The 17,829-nt window shown below is 47.6% G+C and overlaps 1 protein-coding gene across 6 annotated transcripts in view; it reads right to left on the bottom strand.

The window, feature by feature from the left end:
• The window catches only part of HDAC4 (histone deacetylase 4), a 190,859-nt gene that overhangs the window by 62,314 nt on the left and 110,716 nt on the right, over positions 1-17,829 (bottom strand). For all 6 annotated transcript variants that reach the window (XM_017835634.1, XM_017835633.1, XM_017835636.1 and 3 more), the window contains 3 exons: positions 13,024-13,174; positions 9,860-9,980; positions 4,829-4,950 (listed from right to left, as the gene is read on the bottom strand). In XM_017835634.1, the coding sequence (XP_017691123.1) occupies positions 4,829-4,950; positions 9,860-9,980; positions 13,024-13,174 (394 nt within the window). The remainder of the gene's footprint in view (positions 1-4,828; positions 4,951-9,859; positions 9,981-13,023; positions 13,175-17,829) is intronic.

The following is a 17,829-nucleotide window of genomic DNA, read 5'->3' as shown; positions in this document are numbered from 1 at the left end:
ATTCTGTTGTCATTATTATTATTATTATCATTTTTAATATTTTAATTATTTTCCTACTAAGCCTCACCAGCCAGGCAAAGGTCAACAGAATCTCTTCTAACATCCAGGTCACTCCAAGAGAAAACAGGGGAGAGGGAGAAATGCTGCCTGGAACCAGCCTTTTGCAACACTCAGAATTTGAATAAAGAGAAATTATCTCTTTGCTTAAGCAGTAGAGACACATATAGGAGTAAAACTGGCCAGAGAGGCTGTGGCTGCCCCTGGATCCCTGGAAGTGTCCAAGGCCAGGCTGGACGGGGCTTGGAGCAACCTGGGCTAGTGGAAGGTGTCCCTGCCCATGGCAGGGGGTGGCTCTGGATGGGCTTTAAGGTCCCTTCCAGCCCAAACCATCCTGGGATTCTGTGACTCTCCATAGGATTTGGAAAAAACCCACAGCAATCAAAAAACCCAAGAGGAAAAGCATGTTAAGAAGTTAAATAATTCCCTTTAAATCTCCATGGTGGTGGTGGCAGCTTTCTAATTAACAGAGTGTTTTAATACATCCACTGCTCGAATTTCAGAAAGCAGGGAATGCCTTTAACAACCTTGTTCCCAGGGAGAAAATGAGGACAGAATTCCTTAGAAATGCAAAACTGAAAAGCTCTGTTAAAAACCACTTCAGCAGCTCCAAGAAAGCTGTTGACAAACAGCTCTTGGAGTTACCAAAACAGGCTTCCAGAGCCTCTAAAACTCCTCTGTAAGGATTCTCCAGAGATCTTCCCCAGAGGATCCCAGCGAAAGTGATTAAATTTGGAAGCCCCAACATCGACCTGGGGGCTGAAACGGCCACTTAAATTTTCCCCTCTCAACAGCTCACAACAAAACACGGACACCAAAACATATTTAGAATAAAGCAAACTACCCAAAACTGGAAAGAAAAATCCTGGTGCTAATCCAGGTATTTCCCAGCAGCACCAACCAAAACTGTTCTTAGATCAGTTAAATACAAGGAAGAGCTCAAAGAATTTGGAGAGGGAAGGAGAGAAATGCATCCCCGGGATTCAAGCAATTAGTAACTGCACCAGGAAAACAACCTCCTGCTGAAACCTAAAAACTGGAACACAAAAACTGAAACAAAAAAAAACTGGAACAGCCAAGAAACTGGAACATAACTCAGGAAAGCAAATCAGAGGGAGGAGGATCTGAGGGCACAGGAGGCACCAGGAGCACACTGCATTCCACAGTGCAGAGGGAGATGTGCAGGAATGATGTTGAGTGCATAGAAGCCTTTGGAATGCAGCCAAACACTGCCATAACCTGTGGCCACATCAGGATGCTCTAAATAAGAGTAAAGACACATAGAATTCCATGGAATTTTGGAAGGGACCTTAAAGTTCATCTCATTCTACCTCCTGCCATGGGCAGGGACCCCTTCCACTAGCCCAGGTCGCTCCAAGCCCCGTCCAACCTGGCCTTGGACAATTCCAGGGATGGGGTATATTCATTCTTCCTAAAAATTTTACAACCTGCACCCTGGAAGAGCTGATCATTCAAACTGCCTTCCCACAGTCCCCCAAGTCACCCTCTCCCCAGGGATGATGCTGTTTGGACTCCAGCCCTGGTAATCAGAACTCTATTGTGATGGATTCTGTTATTTGAGCTGCAAATATTTAATCAAATTTAATAAAATTGGGCTCCACGACACAGAGGTTTTAAATTACCAACACAAAGCCAGAGCTTTCGGTGCCAAAAATCTGAAAAGCTCACCAGCAATAAAGAACTTTATTTAGGATGGGCTCCAGCCTTCCCTGCCTTTTGTTTACACCAGACTGTTCAGGAGCCTTTCTTCTCCAAGCAACTTAACATTCTTGGCACTGGGAATTCTGCAGGATCTCGCTGTGCCAGAGCCTGACGTGCTGTTGCTTTGAAAGGAAAATAAAAGAAAACAAGGAAAAATCCCCAAATTCTGCCCTGAACTTGTTTGTATCCCAGAAGATTAATGCTGGTACCCAAAAAGAACAAGTATCAGCCTTCTGGAAAACCCAAATCAGCCCCACATCTTCCTGTTTGAAAACAACCCTGCCTTTGGTTGCTTCCCTTTCTTAATAATGTGATTAGATCCATTTATCAGCCTTAATTCCCCGTCTGTCAGAGTTTTATTCTGCAGGAGTCTTAGGGAGAACTCAGGCTGGGAAGCAGCACAGGGGGAGATGTGCAGTTGTTTTCCTTCTCCTTCCAGAACCCTGGGAGCAAGAAGAGTGACCCCTCCTCAAACCCAGCCCGAGAAGGTCCCCGGAGGGGATGAGCCGGGGAGGTTTTGGAGCATGGCAAAGTCCATCCATACTGTGGGAATGATTAACAGCCCAGGAATGCATCACCTGGTTTCACAAGGCATAGGGAAGAGCTAAAAACCTCTTGGAATCAGGCTGGCCACAGGGATGGCACCAAGGGAAGTGCATGGAAATGCTGTGATTGCCCAGAGGAGCCTGGGAGGTCTTTCCTCCCCCAGAAGCAGAGATTGGAGGATGCCCTGCCTTCAGCAAATCCAAATTTTTGGAGTCCTTCAGGAAGGACACAGGCAAAAGCACCACCCCCAAAGGTCCAGGGGAACCCTTCCCAGGGAAAACCCACATCCTGGAGCCAATTTCTGATTGCCTTCTTGTGCAGCTGAAATGTTTGGCACTTGTCACCCAACTAACCCACCATGCCCGGGGAGGAGGAACAGATGGGAATGCAACCATGGATCCACCCATGGATCCACCCATGGATCCCTCCAGCAGGCCACGTGCTGTGGTCCAGAATGAGAAATTCCCACAGACCTGGGAGGCAGGAGGCGCAGGGAGCAGTGTGGAAGTGGATTTTTTTCTCATGAATGAACAAAAAAGCCCAAGTTTACAAATGTCACAAGAATTTCCTATAAGGGTGGTGAGGCCCTGGCACAGGCTGCCCAGAGAAGCTGTGGCTGCCCCATCCCTGGAAGTGTCCCAGGCCAGGTTGGAGCAACCTGGGCTAGTGGAAGGTGTCCCTGCCCATGGCAGGGGGTGGGACTGGATGGGTTTTAAGTTCTTCCAACCCTTCCATCCCAAACCATCCTGGGATTCTATGAATTGTGTTAAACCATTCACTGCACCTTAAACCTGCTCCACTTGTATTAGAAGAGCTGCCATAAGAATACCCACAGCCCTCCCAGAAGGAAAGGGAGGGTTGCCAGCTCTTGGGAACTGGTTTAGGGCACTTGATTTGAGCCAAGACTGTAGTAAATCCACAGGGAGATGTGGCTGACACTCCATCATCATTCCTGATTGCAAGGACAACACAGCTTTTGACTCCTGGTGCTCATCCCTCCCTGTCTGGAGATCCACAAGACCTGAGAACAACCTAAGGAGCACCTGTAAAAGGTGTGAAGTTCAGTCATATCCCTGCTTTCCTCTCACTCCACCTGTGGACATTCCGTCTCTTCTCCCAGGGAACAAGCAACAGGACAAGAGGAAACGGCCTCAAGCTGCACCAGGGGAGGTTTAGATTGGATATTGGGAAAACTTCTTATGGAAAGGGTGGTCAGGCATTGGAACAGGTGGAGTCAGCACCCTTTGAAGTGCCCAAAAACCATGTGGATGTGGTGCCTGAGGACATGGTTTTGTGGTGGCCTTGGTCAGATCTTGGAGGTCTTTTCCAGCCTTATCAACTCTGTGAGCTTTCCAGAAAAGTGGTTTTCTCTGATTTCCAACACACAGCTCTGTGTCTCACCCACAGGAGTAGCTCTGCTCCCTGCCTGGCTCTGGAAGCTCGGCCGTTCCCTGAAGGCAGCAGCCGAGGATCCTGAGTTGGCCAGGCTGGGAGCTGAGATATGGAGCTGGGGATCGGGGCCAACCCAAGCAACCTGGGTTACACAGTGCAGAGCTGAGAAACAACTGACCTGCCCAGAAAACCCAGCTGAGACAGGACTGTGGAGGGGGGAATCAAGTCCTTGTAGGAAGTCCCGACGTTCCACTGGCAGAAACTTTTTTACTGACTTTAAGTATAAACCTGCCAGTGAAACGCCAACCCCCAGAGAAATCAACTTTTCTCTATATTTTTCTCACTCAGCAAAAATATACTTGGGCTTCAGACACCCAGATCTCTTGTCTTAGCTCTGAATTCGGGAATTTGCTGGATTTTTGCATGGTTTTGGAATTTTTATGACTTCTTAAAAGCACCATATACAGCTGCCTGTGGTTATTCCAGTTCTGCAGCTTCCTGGCATTGCAAAGATAAAAATGCTGATCCACACGTGCCGTTTCCTACACATTTCCACCACTGTTCTTGACCAGCATGGAAATGGGAGCTGGTTTGGCAAAGCTGCACATGTTATCTCCCAAAAAAAACCCAAACCCAACATTTGATATGATTTCTGTACAGCAAATGGCTTCCAGGATTGTCTGGATGCTTCAATACAGTCTCTCCAAGAGGAGCAGATCAACAAGCAGCAATTCCTTTTTCAGTTTGTTCGGCAGCCAAGTTCAATCTTCAGGCCCCTGGGCTAAACTGGGAAATCTGAACATAACCTGTCTCCTTCTTTTCCTCCTGGTTTCTCTAAAATCTTAAAAGGAAGCTCCTGAGATCCCTGGGGACAATTTGCTGCCTCGTGTTTTGAGTTGGAGACAGTCTGGGTCCACACCTTGGAGTTCTGAGACCACAATATCTCACAACCTTTGCCACACGACACCCGCAGCAGCTGCAGCCTCCTGGGAACACCGAGCACAGAGCCTGGGAAATAAACCACCTCCTGAAATGCAGCTTGTTGGGACCATAAAATCAAATCAGGGGACCAAATGTGCCAGTGAAGGACAGCGAAGGAACGAGGGCCTACCTGTTTTCCGGAGCGGGAAGTCGTCTTTGGAATCGTACATCCCCAGGACCGGGTGGTTGTAGGTGCCGGATACGCCGCTTTGGGGTGGGGAACTCTGGTCCAGAGAGCTGTGCTGGGTCTTCCTGCACAGGAGGAAAGACAAGGAGAAGCTTCAGAGTAGGGACACACACAGGGGACGAGCGCAGGGTCTGGGATCTCAGCACCCAACGGGGCAAAGGCGAGACTTCAGTTCTGGCTTTGTCCTTTTGGGCACTCACAGGAAAAAAGACCTAAAATCTCATACACAGGGAAGCAACTAAATTTAATTTTCAGTGTAGGAATCACCCTGTGAAGGTATTTAACCATTAGTATAAATTCTAAGCCTGTACTTGAGCTGGGTTTTGCTAAGTCATGTTCTCGAATCTAAGCACGGGTGTTGTCACCCCCTCGACCACGGCACAAACGACCAATTTCCCTTCTCAGAATAAAACCAGATTTAGCAAAGTCAAACCCAGATTTTCAGCACAGGCTCAAAGATTTAAGCTGGCCAAGAGCAGCCAAAGGTGGTCTCCTGCCTTTCCTTCGCTGCCTCCCAACCCAAGGGCTCAGCAGAGCCAGGGCCAAAGCTCTCAGCACCTTCCCAGCTGAACTTCTCCAAGCTGATAATTTATTGCTTTGTTTGAGCAGGCTGCTGGAAGTAAATTACAGTCTGTTTGCTGAGGATATTAAATAATGAATGAGTTTTCTCAGCCTCCCACCAGTCTGTTGGCTGCATCTTTCCTACTTAATGACTTGTGCCCAGCTCTGCTGTTTCTCAGGAGCTCTCCCAACCTGGGAGAAGTCTCCAGTTGGCAGAGGAGCTACACCAGCAGAATGACTGATTTAGCCATACAGGTGACAGTCACTGGGTTCTTACAACTCAACTTTCAATGAACAGAATTTAAACCCTCTGTTTCTTCTAAATCCTAAAGAAAACGGGACCACAGAAAGCAGCACTTCGTTAAAAAACAGAAGGGAATATTTGAAATTTTACAGTGTCTAAAAACCAGGCATTGATGGAGACCTTGGTTGAAAATATGCTGATACAAAAGGTTCTTTAAGGAACAAAAATGAGCCATTCCCAATTGAAAACTGCACAGATTCATCCAATTCCCTGAGCAGTACCAATCCCAAATCATCCCATTCCTTGAGTGCAAGCTCAAGCCAGAAGTCTGGGGAGATGCAGAGCATCAATTCCACTGCAAGTCAAACCCTTCAAAACCAAGGGGCTAATGAACCATCAAGAAAACACATTGAATTTTCTACATGATTTTGTTACCAAAAAAAAAAATCCCTCTGAGAAGTTCATTTGAGCATCTCCATCCCCATTTTCCAAACCCACAGACCTCTGGGTGGAAGGTGTCCCTGCCCATGGCACAGGGTGCAACGAGATGGGCTTTAAGGTCCCTTCCAACCCAAACCATTCCATGAGATCTTACCAGGCAGTGTGATCCACTGTGTTCTCCCAACCCTCCCTCTTCACACTCCCGATTTCCCTGACTCCTGGGGCTCCCCCAGGGCTGTATTTCTCCCGTGTGACATTCCCAGCCCCGAACACCCACCCCGTGCTTTAACCATCACCTGCCAGCAAAGCACACCCCAACTGAAGGATCTTTGAATCCCTCCCAAAAACAGAAGGGGCTTTCTCTGCCTGGGATCTGCTCCATCCATGGGAAGGCAGCACAGAGAGATGTTTCACTCCCAGGAAGCTGCAATCCCAGAGCCCCGAGCCCCCTCCTGTCCCACACTGACATTTCTGGCTCTGCACGAGCAAGAGGCTTTTTTTTTCCTCCTGCCTTTTTTTTTTTTTCAAGCATGACTTCAAGCACACAATTGAGTACATTGAAGCTCTTTTCATCCCTTTATAGGGAATGTGCAGGAATTCAAAGGGCCTGTTTTGATGTGCTCTGGGGCTGCTGAATGACAGAGATTGAGCTCTGCAAACAGGAACACATTCCATGGCTTCAGGACTGGGATGTGACGCTGCTCCCAGCAAAAGGCACTGCTCTGCATGTCTGTTCAAGAATTCCAGAGCTGTTGAAGGAGAGGAAATGGTACATAAATGGAGCCTGCAGGCATTCCTGAAAGCACATCCCTTCGTTCAGGCATCCCCTGCTCTCTGAGGTCCTTCAAACACCCCTGTGCAGATATAAACTTGGACTTGATGATCTCAGAGGTATTTTCCAACCTTAATGACTCCATGATTTTATACTTTATCCTTCAAACATGTTCACCCAACATACACTGAATATACCTTCAAACATATGGGCCTGTGCTGGAATGTTTTGTGCACACAGGGTGGAGACACCTGGGAAGGTGGGAATAATGTAACGTCAAATTTAATGTCTGATTTCAAGTATAATTATATCTCTCTACCTCCTCACCCTGCAAATACTCAGTTAAACTCCTTTTTAACATGGAGTGGCTGCTTCCAAAGCATTGCTGACAACTTCCCAGGGAAATCCCAGTCTTGTTTGCTGAGCCCAAGGTGCTCCTGCCAAGCCACTCTTAAGGATCTCCCAGAGCAAAACCTCCTGGGAGCTGAGCCGTCCAGTGGCCTCAAAATCCACAGGAGGGACAGTCTGATCAGGAAATTCCAAAAAACCTCTCCTGCTGTTGCCTATCATGGAATTTCAGACTGGTTTGGGTTGGAAGGGACCTTAAAGCCCATCCAGTGCCACCCCCTGCCATGGGTAGGGACACCTTCCACTAGCCCAGGTTGCTTCAAGCCCCGTCCAACCTGGCCTTGGACACTTCCAGGGATGGGGTATCATCCTAGAGGTCTTTTCAAACCTTCAGGACTTGGTGATTCCATGTCAGCAGGACATCTTTCATGTCACAGTCACTGCCAACACACCCTCAGGAGATGCTTTTTTTTCCAAGGAACGCTTTCAATTTTTTTCAAGCAAGGAATTCACAAACCTTAATAAGACCAAAAGGAAGTGCTTAAAAGCTGGTGTGTCATTTCCAAAGGCTCTTGCAGCATCTGGTACCACTTAATTGCCTTCCCTGCTCACAGTGGGAGCATGGGGAGCATCTCCTGCAAGGCTCGTTTGCGTGTGTTCAATCCAACCACCACCCAACTGCATCACATGGCAAGTATGTGGGGACATAAATATCTCTAGAACTGAGCTGGTAACCTATGAGATGCCATATAAATAAATACTAATATGTAAGGAATTTAAAGGTTCTTTGAAATAGAACAGAAAGGAAAAATCTTCCTCAACTCCTGCCTTAAGCGAAGGGTGCATTTCCAAACCCTCCACCCTGCTGCCACGTGCCCTCCCCCAAGGCTGAGCTGAGCAACTCAGCACTGACACAGGCCCTAAGAAAGATCTGTGAGGCCTCTGAGGCTCCTCCTTCCACCCTGGGTTAGAAACCAGAAGACCAACCCTCACCCCACCACAAAACAGACAAGGGAATGGGCCTTAAATCCATCAGAAAAAGGAAGGATCCTTGTGCAATGGTTTCTGTGTTGTCTCTACCTGCTAGCATCCCTGGAGCATCACAGGAAGGGGATCTTGGGATTAATGAGTGCCATGAGGAAACTAAACAATATATTGGTGCTCAGAAAGTCCTCAGCATTAGCTTAGAACAGGGCCGGGAACATCCTGAAACCCCAAACACGAGGAATAACCTCCTGCATCACCCCTGGCCCTGCAACACAGAGAATGCCAGGATGGTTTGGCTTGGAAGGGACCTTGAAGTTTGGGAGGGACCTTAAAACCCATCTTTTTCCATGTCCTGCCATGGGCAGGGACACCTTCCACTATCCCAGGTTGCTCCAAGCCTTGGGTACTTCAGGGATGGGGCAGCCACAGCTTCTCTGGACACTCTTAATTTTTATTGGCTTTCTACCATTTCTGGATTAACTGTTATTTTAACCAACTGTTAAATGGAGAACATGAAGGCTCAGAGCCTTCAACCACCTTTAATAAAATCCCCAAGTCTCAGATTGGATTTTCAGAGATGTATTAAAACTGCTCAATCTCCCTGGACTGGAAGAACATTTGAATTCTTCTGCCAACTCCACTTCAGCAGTTCTGTCCTGGCTCAGAGCTGGGAGAACTTTCAAATTGCATTTCAGCTCAGTTTCTGGAATTTGGAAACATCTTCTGGCTATGACCTCATCCTCCCTGTACACATGTTCAGTTCTTAAGACTTGAAGCACTGTCAGAACCTCAGCTCGAACACGAATTTCATGGTAAAATGAAATTTTATTTTTGTCCTTTATTTTTGTCGTTCAAAATGTCATTAATTTTATTCTTACTAATGACAACATCTGAAGCACTTCGGTTTTTTATTTAATGGAATCATAATGTTACAGCAGTGGAAGTTTTCAACTCATCTCAAATTTCCTGCTTGTCTTTTATACATGGAAGGAGTGATTTTCTGAAGCTGAGAGTGGTTTCTTGGAGACCAACAGCTGAAAATTTCCAGCTGAAAATTTGATTTTCCAGTTGGAAACAGAGATACTGGGGCAGTTGTGATTGGAAGCGTGGACAGGACTCACTGGATGTTTCCAGAAAGAGCCAAATAAACAAACCTTCCCACTCTGAGAGATTGAGATGAGCAGAAAGTGTTAAAGGCTTTAAAATGGGAGGTTGCTCAACTATCCTGATCTGAAAATCAGTGAATCACAGAATCTCCTGAGTCGGAAGGGACCCACAAAGATCAGTGAAATCCAACTCCTGACATGAACAATTATTCCTCAGTTTCCTGAAGTTCAAGTTTTATAACACCTGAAAATCAAACCCTGGGTGAAAAGCTGGACAACTTCTCCAGGGTCACATGTAGGACTTGTGAGTTGGAATAACTGTGGATTAAAGACAGCAAAGGCCTCAACGCACAAAACACCGCAACCGTCCCGGCAGACACGGCAATTATTCCCACTGAAACCCTCTGGAAAGGGCACTTTGGGAATTCTGGTTCATTCCATGAGCACATCAGGCCTATTCCCCACATCTCCAGCAACTGGGAAGAGGCTGGATGCCAAGGCCAAGCCCCACTTACCCGTACCAGAAGCGAGGGTCACTGGAGATGCAGTGGTTGAGATTCCGGTGGGCCAAGGCCTTCTTCTTATTTAAGACAAATTCCTGCAATTTCATCTTCACTTCTGTGCTTGCCACTGCACCTGCGAGAAAAAAGGAAAATAAAATAAAATACAATCAAGGTTTTTTAATCAATTCCCATCCTGGGAAGAATTTGAAATTTCTCCAAAGATTCAGAGTTAAATCTTTGATTTCGAGCCCAAAAGAAGAACTTTGCTTTCAAAGGGAAAAGAACAAAGTGTCTCCAGTAAGGAGCTCTCCTTTTTTTTTTTTTTTCCTCTTTAGCTTTGCATAGAATCACAAGTTATGTTTGAAAATAGGGATGTAATTAGAGCTTTAATTTCACTTTATTTCAAGGATTTTACACTTGTATAGAAGACACTTGGAATAAAACACTTGTCCGAGGTGTTCTAGCTCTCTTTGAATCAAAGGCATTGGAGAAAAAGGGTCTTGTGGAAACTCCAGTTGTTAAAAGTCACATCTGGAAGCAGGAGGGGAACAAGCCCAATGTCTCACATGTAGATTTTGTCTTGAAAACTCCTGCAAAGAAGGATCTCTTTGTCCCAGAGTCCCTGCGCACACTAATTCCAATTCACTTCCCAGGGTCCCACCTCCTGCTTCAAACAGAAACCCCAACGTTTCACGAAGAAACTCAGTGATTTTTGCAGAGTTAAAATGTCAGCTGTGCCATTTCTCATCATGATTCCTCTCCACAACGGAGACCAGGTTGTTTTCCTGCCCTGATGGATCCAACTGCTCATTGGGTTGACAGCCCAGACTCCCAGGCACAGCTCCTGCCGGAGCGGCGCATCCAAACTCTGGCACCAGGACACGCGGAAAATGATGCTTCATCTACACCAAGGCGTAAAGCAGGAGTTCCAAAGGAAAATATCTGGGCAAGGAGGGAATGAAAAGGCCATGAAAACTGTCTGTTCTACTGGGAATAAAAACTCAAAGATCACCCCGTGGTATTTTCGGCTCCCGGACCCTCCTCGATGACATGGTGACATTTGACACACAGGGGGAACAATTCGTGGTCTCTCCTCGAGAGGAGGAAACTGCAGCATTTCTTATCAGGCAGAGCCTGAGGGTGAAATATTGTTCAAACTTTGAAAGAGTGCGCAAAAGCGTAAAAATTCCCCTTTTTGGAGCCCTGCATTTCACACTCGCTCTCCAAACACAGGTTTGGGGGAAAGTTCAGCTGAGGAGCTGGAGATAAATTCCTGAGCAGCAAGACCAGATGAGGTGACAAATTCATGCTTCAAGGCCTTCTCTCCGCAAAAAGTGTTTCCTTTAATCCACCTTTAAAACAATCCAGTGTGGCTGTGTCCTGTCAGTTTGGGATAAACCTGTTCTTTGGAAGACTTGAACCTGAACAGTTCAGGATGGGGAGGGTTACAAGAGCTCCCCTGGCAGGTTTCCCTTTCAACTGGAGGTTGAAAGGCCCCAGATACCATAGAAGGGTTTGGGATGGGAGGAATCCTAAGGATCATCCAGTTCCATCCCCTGCCATGGGTAGGAACACCTTCCACTAGCCCAGGTTGCTTGAACCTGCCCTGGAACACTTCCAGGGATGGGGCAGCCACAGCTTCTCTGGGCAACCTGTGCCAGGGCCTCCCCACCCTCACAGCCAACAATTCCTTCCCAGTATCCCATCCAAGCCTGCCCTCTGGCACTGGGAAGCCATTCTCCCTTGTCCAGTCCCTCCATCCCTTGTCCCCAGTCCCTCTCCAGCTCTCCTGGAAGGGGCTCCAAGGTGTCCCTGGAGCCTTCTCTTCTCCAGGTGAACCCCCCCAGCTCTCCCAGCCTGGCTCCAGAGCAGAGGTGTTAACAAGGAGGGAGAAGAAACTCCACCTCTATCCCACACTCTCCATATTTCAGATTAGGACAATTTTAGCTGCGTTGCTCCAAATTTTCCCACGTGCGAAAAATAACTTGAGTGTCCTCAAGAGCTGAGGTGCTCTAATGATTCTACACCACAGTACTTCTTAACTAAAAAGTAATTTAAAAATAAAACCGTAGCCATGGGAACAGGAGCTTCAGCTTAACATCCCCAAAATCTCTTTCATTTTTCCTCTGCACCTCTGTGTTGCATCCAAAAGGCTCTTTGATCCCACTTTACAGAGACTCCAGTTGGATATCAGGGAAAATTTCACCACTGATAGAGTGGTCAAGCATTGGAAAGTGCCCAGGGCAGTGGTGGAGTCCCTGGAAGTGTCCAAAATACATATGGATGTGGCACTTGGGGACATGGGTTAATGGTGGCTTTGGCAGTGCTGGGGAAATGGTAGCACTTGATGATCTTGGAGGCCTTTTCCAACCTTGATGATTCCAAGAATGCCACATTCACACGCAGGGAGCAGCAGAGTCAACATTCAGGTCATTTTTTTTTTTACTCTCACAGACTTTCCTATTAGAAAAGTTCTTCTTGGAGCTCTATCTTATTCTTGCTTCCCAGACAGAATCCCACCTCCTGGTACTCCCTTCCACCACTTCTTCCACCAGGAGCTCCTTTATTCCCTGTGAAACAAAGACCCAGTGAGTGGAGGGCACAACTTGGCGAGGCTTTGTTCCTCCCTTTCACTCCTAAAAGAAACCAGAACAAGCAGCCCAAAGTGTCTCTGATAAGGGAAATTGTGAGGCCATAATGATCTCATCAAGTGCATAACGACACGTGGGAAGGGCCCCCACAATCTGCAACCTCCTGAAAGAAGCTCCTGCTGAATGGAAACACTTTAAAGGGAAGAACTGAGGACTCGACGACGTCTTAAAAGGAGTGGGATTCAGAGGAGTGAAAGAGAGAAGCAATGCAGGGTGCATCTGGTGTTTTATGGGCTTAATATTCTGCCTCCATTAGGAATGCTGCCAAAAATACTTCAAAAAATGTTAAATCAAGGGAAGAGAGGCCAGGCTTCCTTTTGAAAAACGCTAAAAAGGCATTTAGTGAGACAAAACTGGAGATAAAGCAGAGAAACACATTTCTCTCTTCCCCTCAATCCCTCCCAACAGTTCCCTGTGCAGCCCAGGAACTCACAGAGGTTCCTCCAGGTTTAGAAAGAGCCTTTCTGGTTCCCACTCCCCTGCTCTCCCTGTCACCACCCAAACAAAGGAGCTTTGGCCACTTACTCTCTTTTCCTTTCTCCTTGTTTTTCAGCTGCTGAAGTTTCTGCTCCCGGTGCTGCTTCTCCAGCTCCTGCTCCTGCCGGTGCTGCTCCAGCTTCCTCTGGTGCTCCAACAGCTCCTGCTGGTGCTTCATGGCCAACATCTCCTGTTGCTGCTGCGGAGAAGGGAAGAGGGGAGAAAGAGCAAATTAACACCCTCGGCCTTCCCAGGGCTAAGCCAGAGGCTTTTATCCAGGGCTTTAATCCATGGGAACGAGGAGGAGCATCCTGGTCAGGAAGAACCTTGTCTGAAGACACAACAAGAAGCTTCTGCCCAAACAGGGGCTTCCCCAACCCCTTTGCTGCTGCCAAAGGATGAGGCTGGTGCCTGGGCCTTCATATTCTCTCCACTGTCTGCTTTAATTAAAACCACCTTCAGTATTAGCTGTTGTCCAGAGAAACTGTAGGAATTGCGGCTGCCCCATCCATGGAGTGTCCAAGGCCAGCTTGGAGCAATCTGGTCTAATGGAAATTGTCCTTGCCCAGGGCAAGGGGTTGGAATGAGATGGGCTTTAAGGTCCTTTCCAACCCAAATCACCCTGGGGTTCTGTGATTAATTATAAAAGAATTGCTTCAATGTACAGAAAAATAATTCCTCCAATAAGCTCTCCAGGAAGGATTTACCCTCTCGACTCACCCACATTCACAGAATAATCAGGAGACCTGATGCCTAATTAAGGTCAGGCTTTGCAAAGCTTCCATCAAATGGGATGTTCAAGGCTGGAAGCACCAAAGGCTCCTGCTCCAGCCCAAGTGCCCCCTTGGGTCTCCAAGTCTCAGCACCTGGAAGTGGACTCATCAACCTCCTGGAAATTTGGGGTGGATCTCCCCAGCCCAGGGGATTCTATTTAGGTCCGGAGGGAATTCCCCTAGGGATTGAAGGTGGCAGTTTGATCTGCTGTGCCCTGGGGTGGTCTGTGTGAGAGAACACCCCGTGTCCTGACAGGAGCACACCAGGAAGAGCAGGTGACAAGTGACACATCCCAGCAGCTCCAGGAGGTGGGAATGGATCTCCCCGGGGCTAAAAATTCCTTCTTCTTTAAGAAACCCCCCTGAAACTATGATTTACCACCTCCCAATTTTATTTGCACCCTCTCCAGCACAATCCACACTGGAGCCAGCTGTGTGGGCTGCTCTGGCTCCTGCAAACCCCCCGGAATGCCGGAGCACTCCAGCTCCCACCGCCCGCCCCACACTCTTTATGTTGGCAGCTTATAAAGTAACAGATTGATTTGGAGCTGGCAACCTCCAGCTCCAAACCCCTGCCTGCTCCAGGGAGGGATGAGCCTTCCCCAAGGCTGCACTTAATGGGAGCCTATGCTCAGATACCACCCACCGCTCCGGGATCACCAAATCCCAACGTGGAAAGGGATCAGAATAACAGAATCATGGAACCCCAGAACATTCTGGGTTGGAAGGGACCTTAAAATCATCTCATTCCAAGCCCTGCCACAGCCATTGAGACAGGGAACCTCCTCTCTCCAAGAATATCTCAGTCCATCCTTCTCCAAACCCTGCACAAAAGGCTCCCACCCCACGGACACTGATTTTTCCTTCTCCTTGAGCACACTTTAATTCCTTTAATTGTAATTCTCGGGGTGTCCTGTGCAGGACCAGGAGCTGATGATTCTTGTGGGTACCTTTCAACTCCGGAATTCTGTGTTTCCCTCATTAATTTGTGGCATTGTACATTCGGACCACCCAACATTTCAGCTGCGGGTGCACTAAAGATACACCAAAAACTCCACTATTCTATATAAAGATGCAAAAAAAAAAAAATCATCTAAGAGGTATTTCCAATCTGCCTGGCTATCTGCTGGAAATTTTCCATGGAGGAATCCCTGCTGCGCCTGTTCCAAGCAGGCAGACTGTTGTAAAACACCGGGATCCAGTTCTTTGCAGCGATTGCACCTAAGCTTCCCTTCCCGATCCTGCGGAATTTCACGCAAACAACCCAAAATCCGGGCAATAAAAACCTACAAAAGGAGGAGGGGGAAAAAATAGAGAATTAAAAAAGAAAATAACCCTAGTTATTTTTGTTTTCTAATTAAGCAGCAGCTTCTACTAACACATCTCCATTTGGAAAAAGAGGATCTTTCCCGACTTCCAACAAGTCCACCACATGGTGGGCTCCCAGAACCTCGCCATGGAAAGTATGCAAATGAACAATATTTAATGCACAATATGGTAAAACAGGTTTTGTTATTTTTCTGAAATCAGGAGCCTTTTCTCTCCATCTGCAGTCTCCTTGGCTTTGCAGGCTCTGCTTCCTGCGAGGGTTTACATACATTAGGCTGCTTTAGAAGGAGCTGTGCTTTCACTGACATCTGGAGCAAAACGGGAATGAAAAGCCCAATTTGGAGCTGGATGGTTTAGGGAAGTTTCATTAGGGATGTATTGTCCCTGCTCGTTTTGACCCTGGTTTCCACAAAGCTTATTCTTAGGAGAGTTTTTTCCTATTTGTTTCCAAGTAGAAAAAAAAAGAAAAAAGAAAATAAAAGAATGAAGCGACGTCTACGTGGAAAATGAAAGAAAATCACTGTTGGTGTCTGGGAAAATGAGCAAAGAAAACCCACCCAGGTGTCTTCTCAGGGCAGGAATGTTTCTCCACACTTCTCAGGAGCTCTGATATATTTAGATTGCATAAGTAGGGAAAGGTTCTTCCCCCAGAGGGTGGTCGGGCACTGAACAGGCTCCCCAGGGAAGTGTCCAGAGCTCAGGAAGCGTTTGGACAACGCCCTCAGGGACAGGGTGGGATTGTTGGGGTGTCCTGGATGGGGCCAGGGGTTGGACTCAATGATCCTTGAGGGTCCCTTCCAGTTCAGGATATTCTGTGATACAAGAAGTTGTCCCATGCACTGAAACTTCAGGAAAACATCCATTTGTGATCGAGTTAAAGCAACTGAGGCAAATCCGAGCAGGCAGTGACCATTCCCACCCCTGTGCCCATCACACAGTGCTGGGTTTATTCCCCAACTCTACTTCCCAAATATTTAAATTGCATTACCAAGTGAGACACTGAGGGAAGCCCCCGGATTTGAGACTCCTCCTGAGGAGCCCACGGTGACAGACACAAACCCTGCATTAGGGAGCTCACAACATCTGAATTAGGTGCTCTTGCCAAAATCAATATTTGTAAATATTTATAACTATGGGGATTCCTGCATATGTTTAATGTCACTGCTTCCACTGTTCAGGAAAACTGCACAAATGTTCAACTGTACCTGCAGTCAGTGTTGCTGCTGCTCCTTTAGCATATATGAATATTAATAAAGGCACGAAGGGGCATGGAGAGCATTTCCAGGTATTTATCAACTGTCAGCGCTCCAGTGGATTTTGCCTTCACATTCCTCAATTGTCTCCAGTCCTCCAGCGTGTCTACCTGGAATGGGGACTGACACCTTCTCACTGAGGGCTTTGTCACCTCCCACTGCACAAAGAAACCTCTTTTTCAGGGAAGTGCAGCTAAAACTGTTCCCTTCGGTTGTTACACCACCTTTAGTTGTTTCAACATCAGCAGAACGGCAGTGCTCCAGGAACTGTGGGGGGCTGACACCAAATCCCATTTCCCAGGGGGAATGGATTTCCTGGAGACCTCCACAACCACTCCTCAATTTGCTGAAGGAGTAGCCAAGCATGGAGGTCCTTCTTGCCCCTCCTCACTCTTCCATCAGGAGCCAGGCACTGGTGTGGGTGCAAATTCCTTGATTTAAGGCAAATCAGCTGCCCCCTGCTTTGAATTCTACAGTTTGTGAGGGTTAAATCAGGTATTTAAAATTATCTGGAGCTCAGGGTCTGAAAAAATGAAGTAAGATCATGGGTGATAACGAAGAAAGAACTCGCCAAGAACAAACACCCCAAAAAATCACCAGCTGTAGGTGTTAGCAAAGCACGGATGGCACTGGATTTCTGGGATAACTCTGGGTTGGGTTATTCCAGAGGGATCTCAGTGCTGGCTGGACTCTCTGCCTCATGTTCTCCCCATCCTGTTTACTGAAGTCTCAGGCTGCAGCTCCAGTTTCAGGACTCGCTCCCTTGGCTCTGGCGCGGCATGTTTGGGATTTCTCCTGGAGCACCGGAGGCCAGTCAGGATTAATCGGCTGTACTGGGAGATGGGGAGGGGGGAAAACATTGTGGTTTCCAGCAGAAGCCAAGACACAGAGATCTGAAGAAATGAGCATCCATTATCCCTTCTCCTGGGCGCACACCAGCGTGCCCCGTTCCCACCACCAGGCAGAGACAGCCGGAATCTGCCAGGAGCATCCCAGGCAGCTCCACAGGGACACGATCCGGCCCAGCCGGCAGCTTCCCGGGAAGGAGGCTGATCTTGGGCAGACACATCCCACTGGGAACGTCTGGTGCTCGAGTTTACGAGGCTCAGGTGCCTCCAGGAGCGGGAATGCCAGTTGTGTTCCCTCCTCTCTGGCCCCGGGTGATAAGATCCCACATTATTACCTCGGCAGCTTGTTATGGATGTATTATGTTATATCCCGGTTTCCTTCCCTCACCTCTCCTGAAAGGCTGGAATACCTGCACAAGTACAGCACTGAGAATGCTTTTAGAAGTGCCTTTTGCTTCCTGACTCCCTCTCCAGCCTTTCTCAAAAGCAGAGTATCCAAGAGCCTTTCCATTTGCAGGATCCAGCACATTCAGCTCCTTCTCCCATTTTCCCCTTTAAAGGTGAGGAAAACTCCTTTGTGTTTGCCTCTGCTGGGTTTTCCATGGTTCTTACGGGGGGGGGGAGGGAGTCAGGAGCAGGGAACACTCATCC

Source organism: Lepidothrix coronata, unplaced genomic scaffold (genome assembly GCF_001604755.1).
Source record: "Lepidothrix coronata isolate B3197 unplaced genomic scaffold, Lepidothrix_coronata-1.0 Scaffold261, whole genome shotgun sequence".
NCBI classification, from domain to species: Eukaryota; Metazoa; Chordata; class Aves; order Passeriformes; family Pipridae; genus Lepidothrix; species Lepidothrix coronata.
This window is presented reverse-complemented; position numbering and strand designations above follow the sequence as displayed.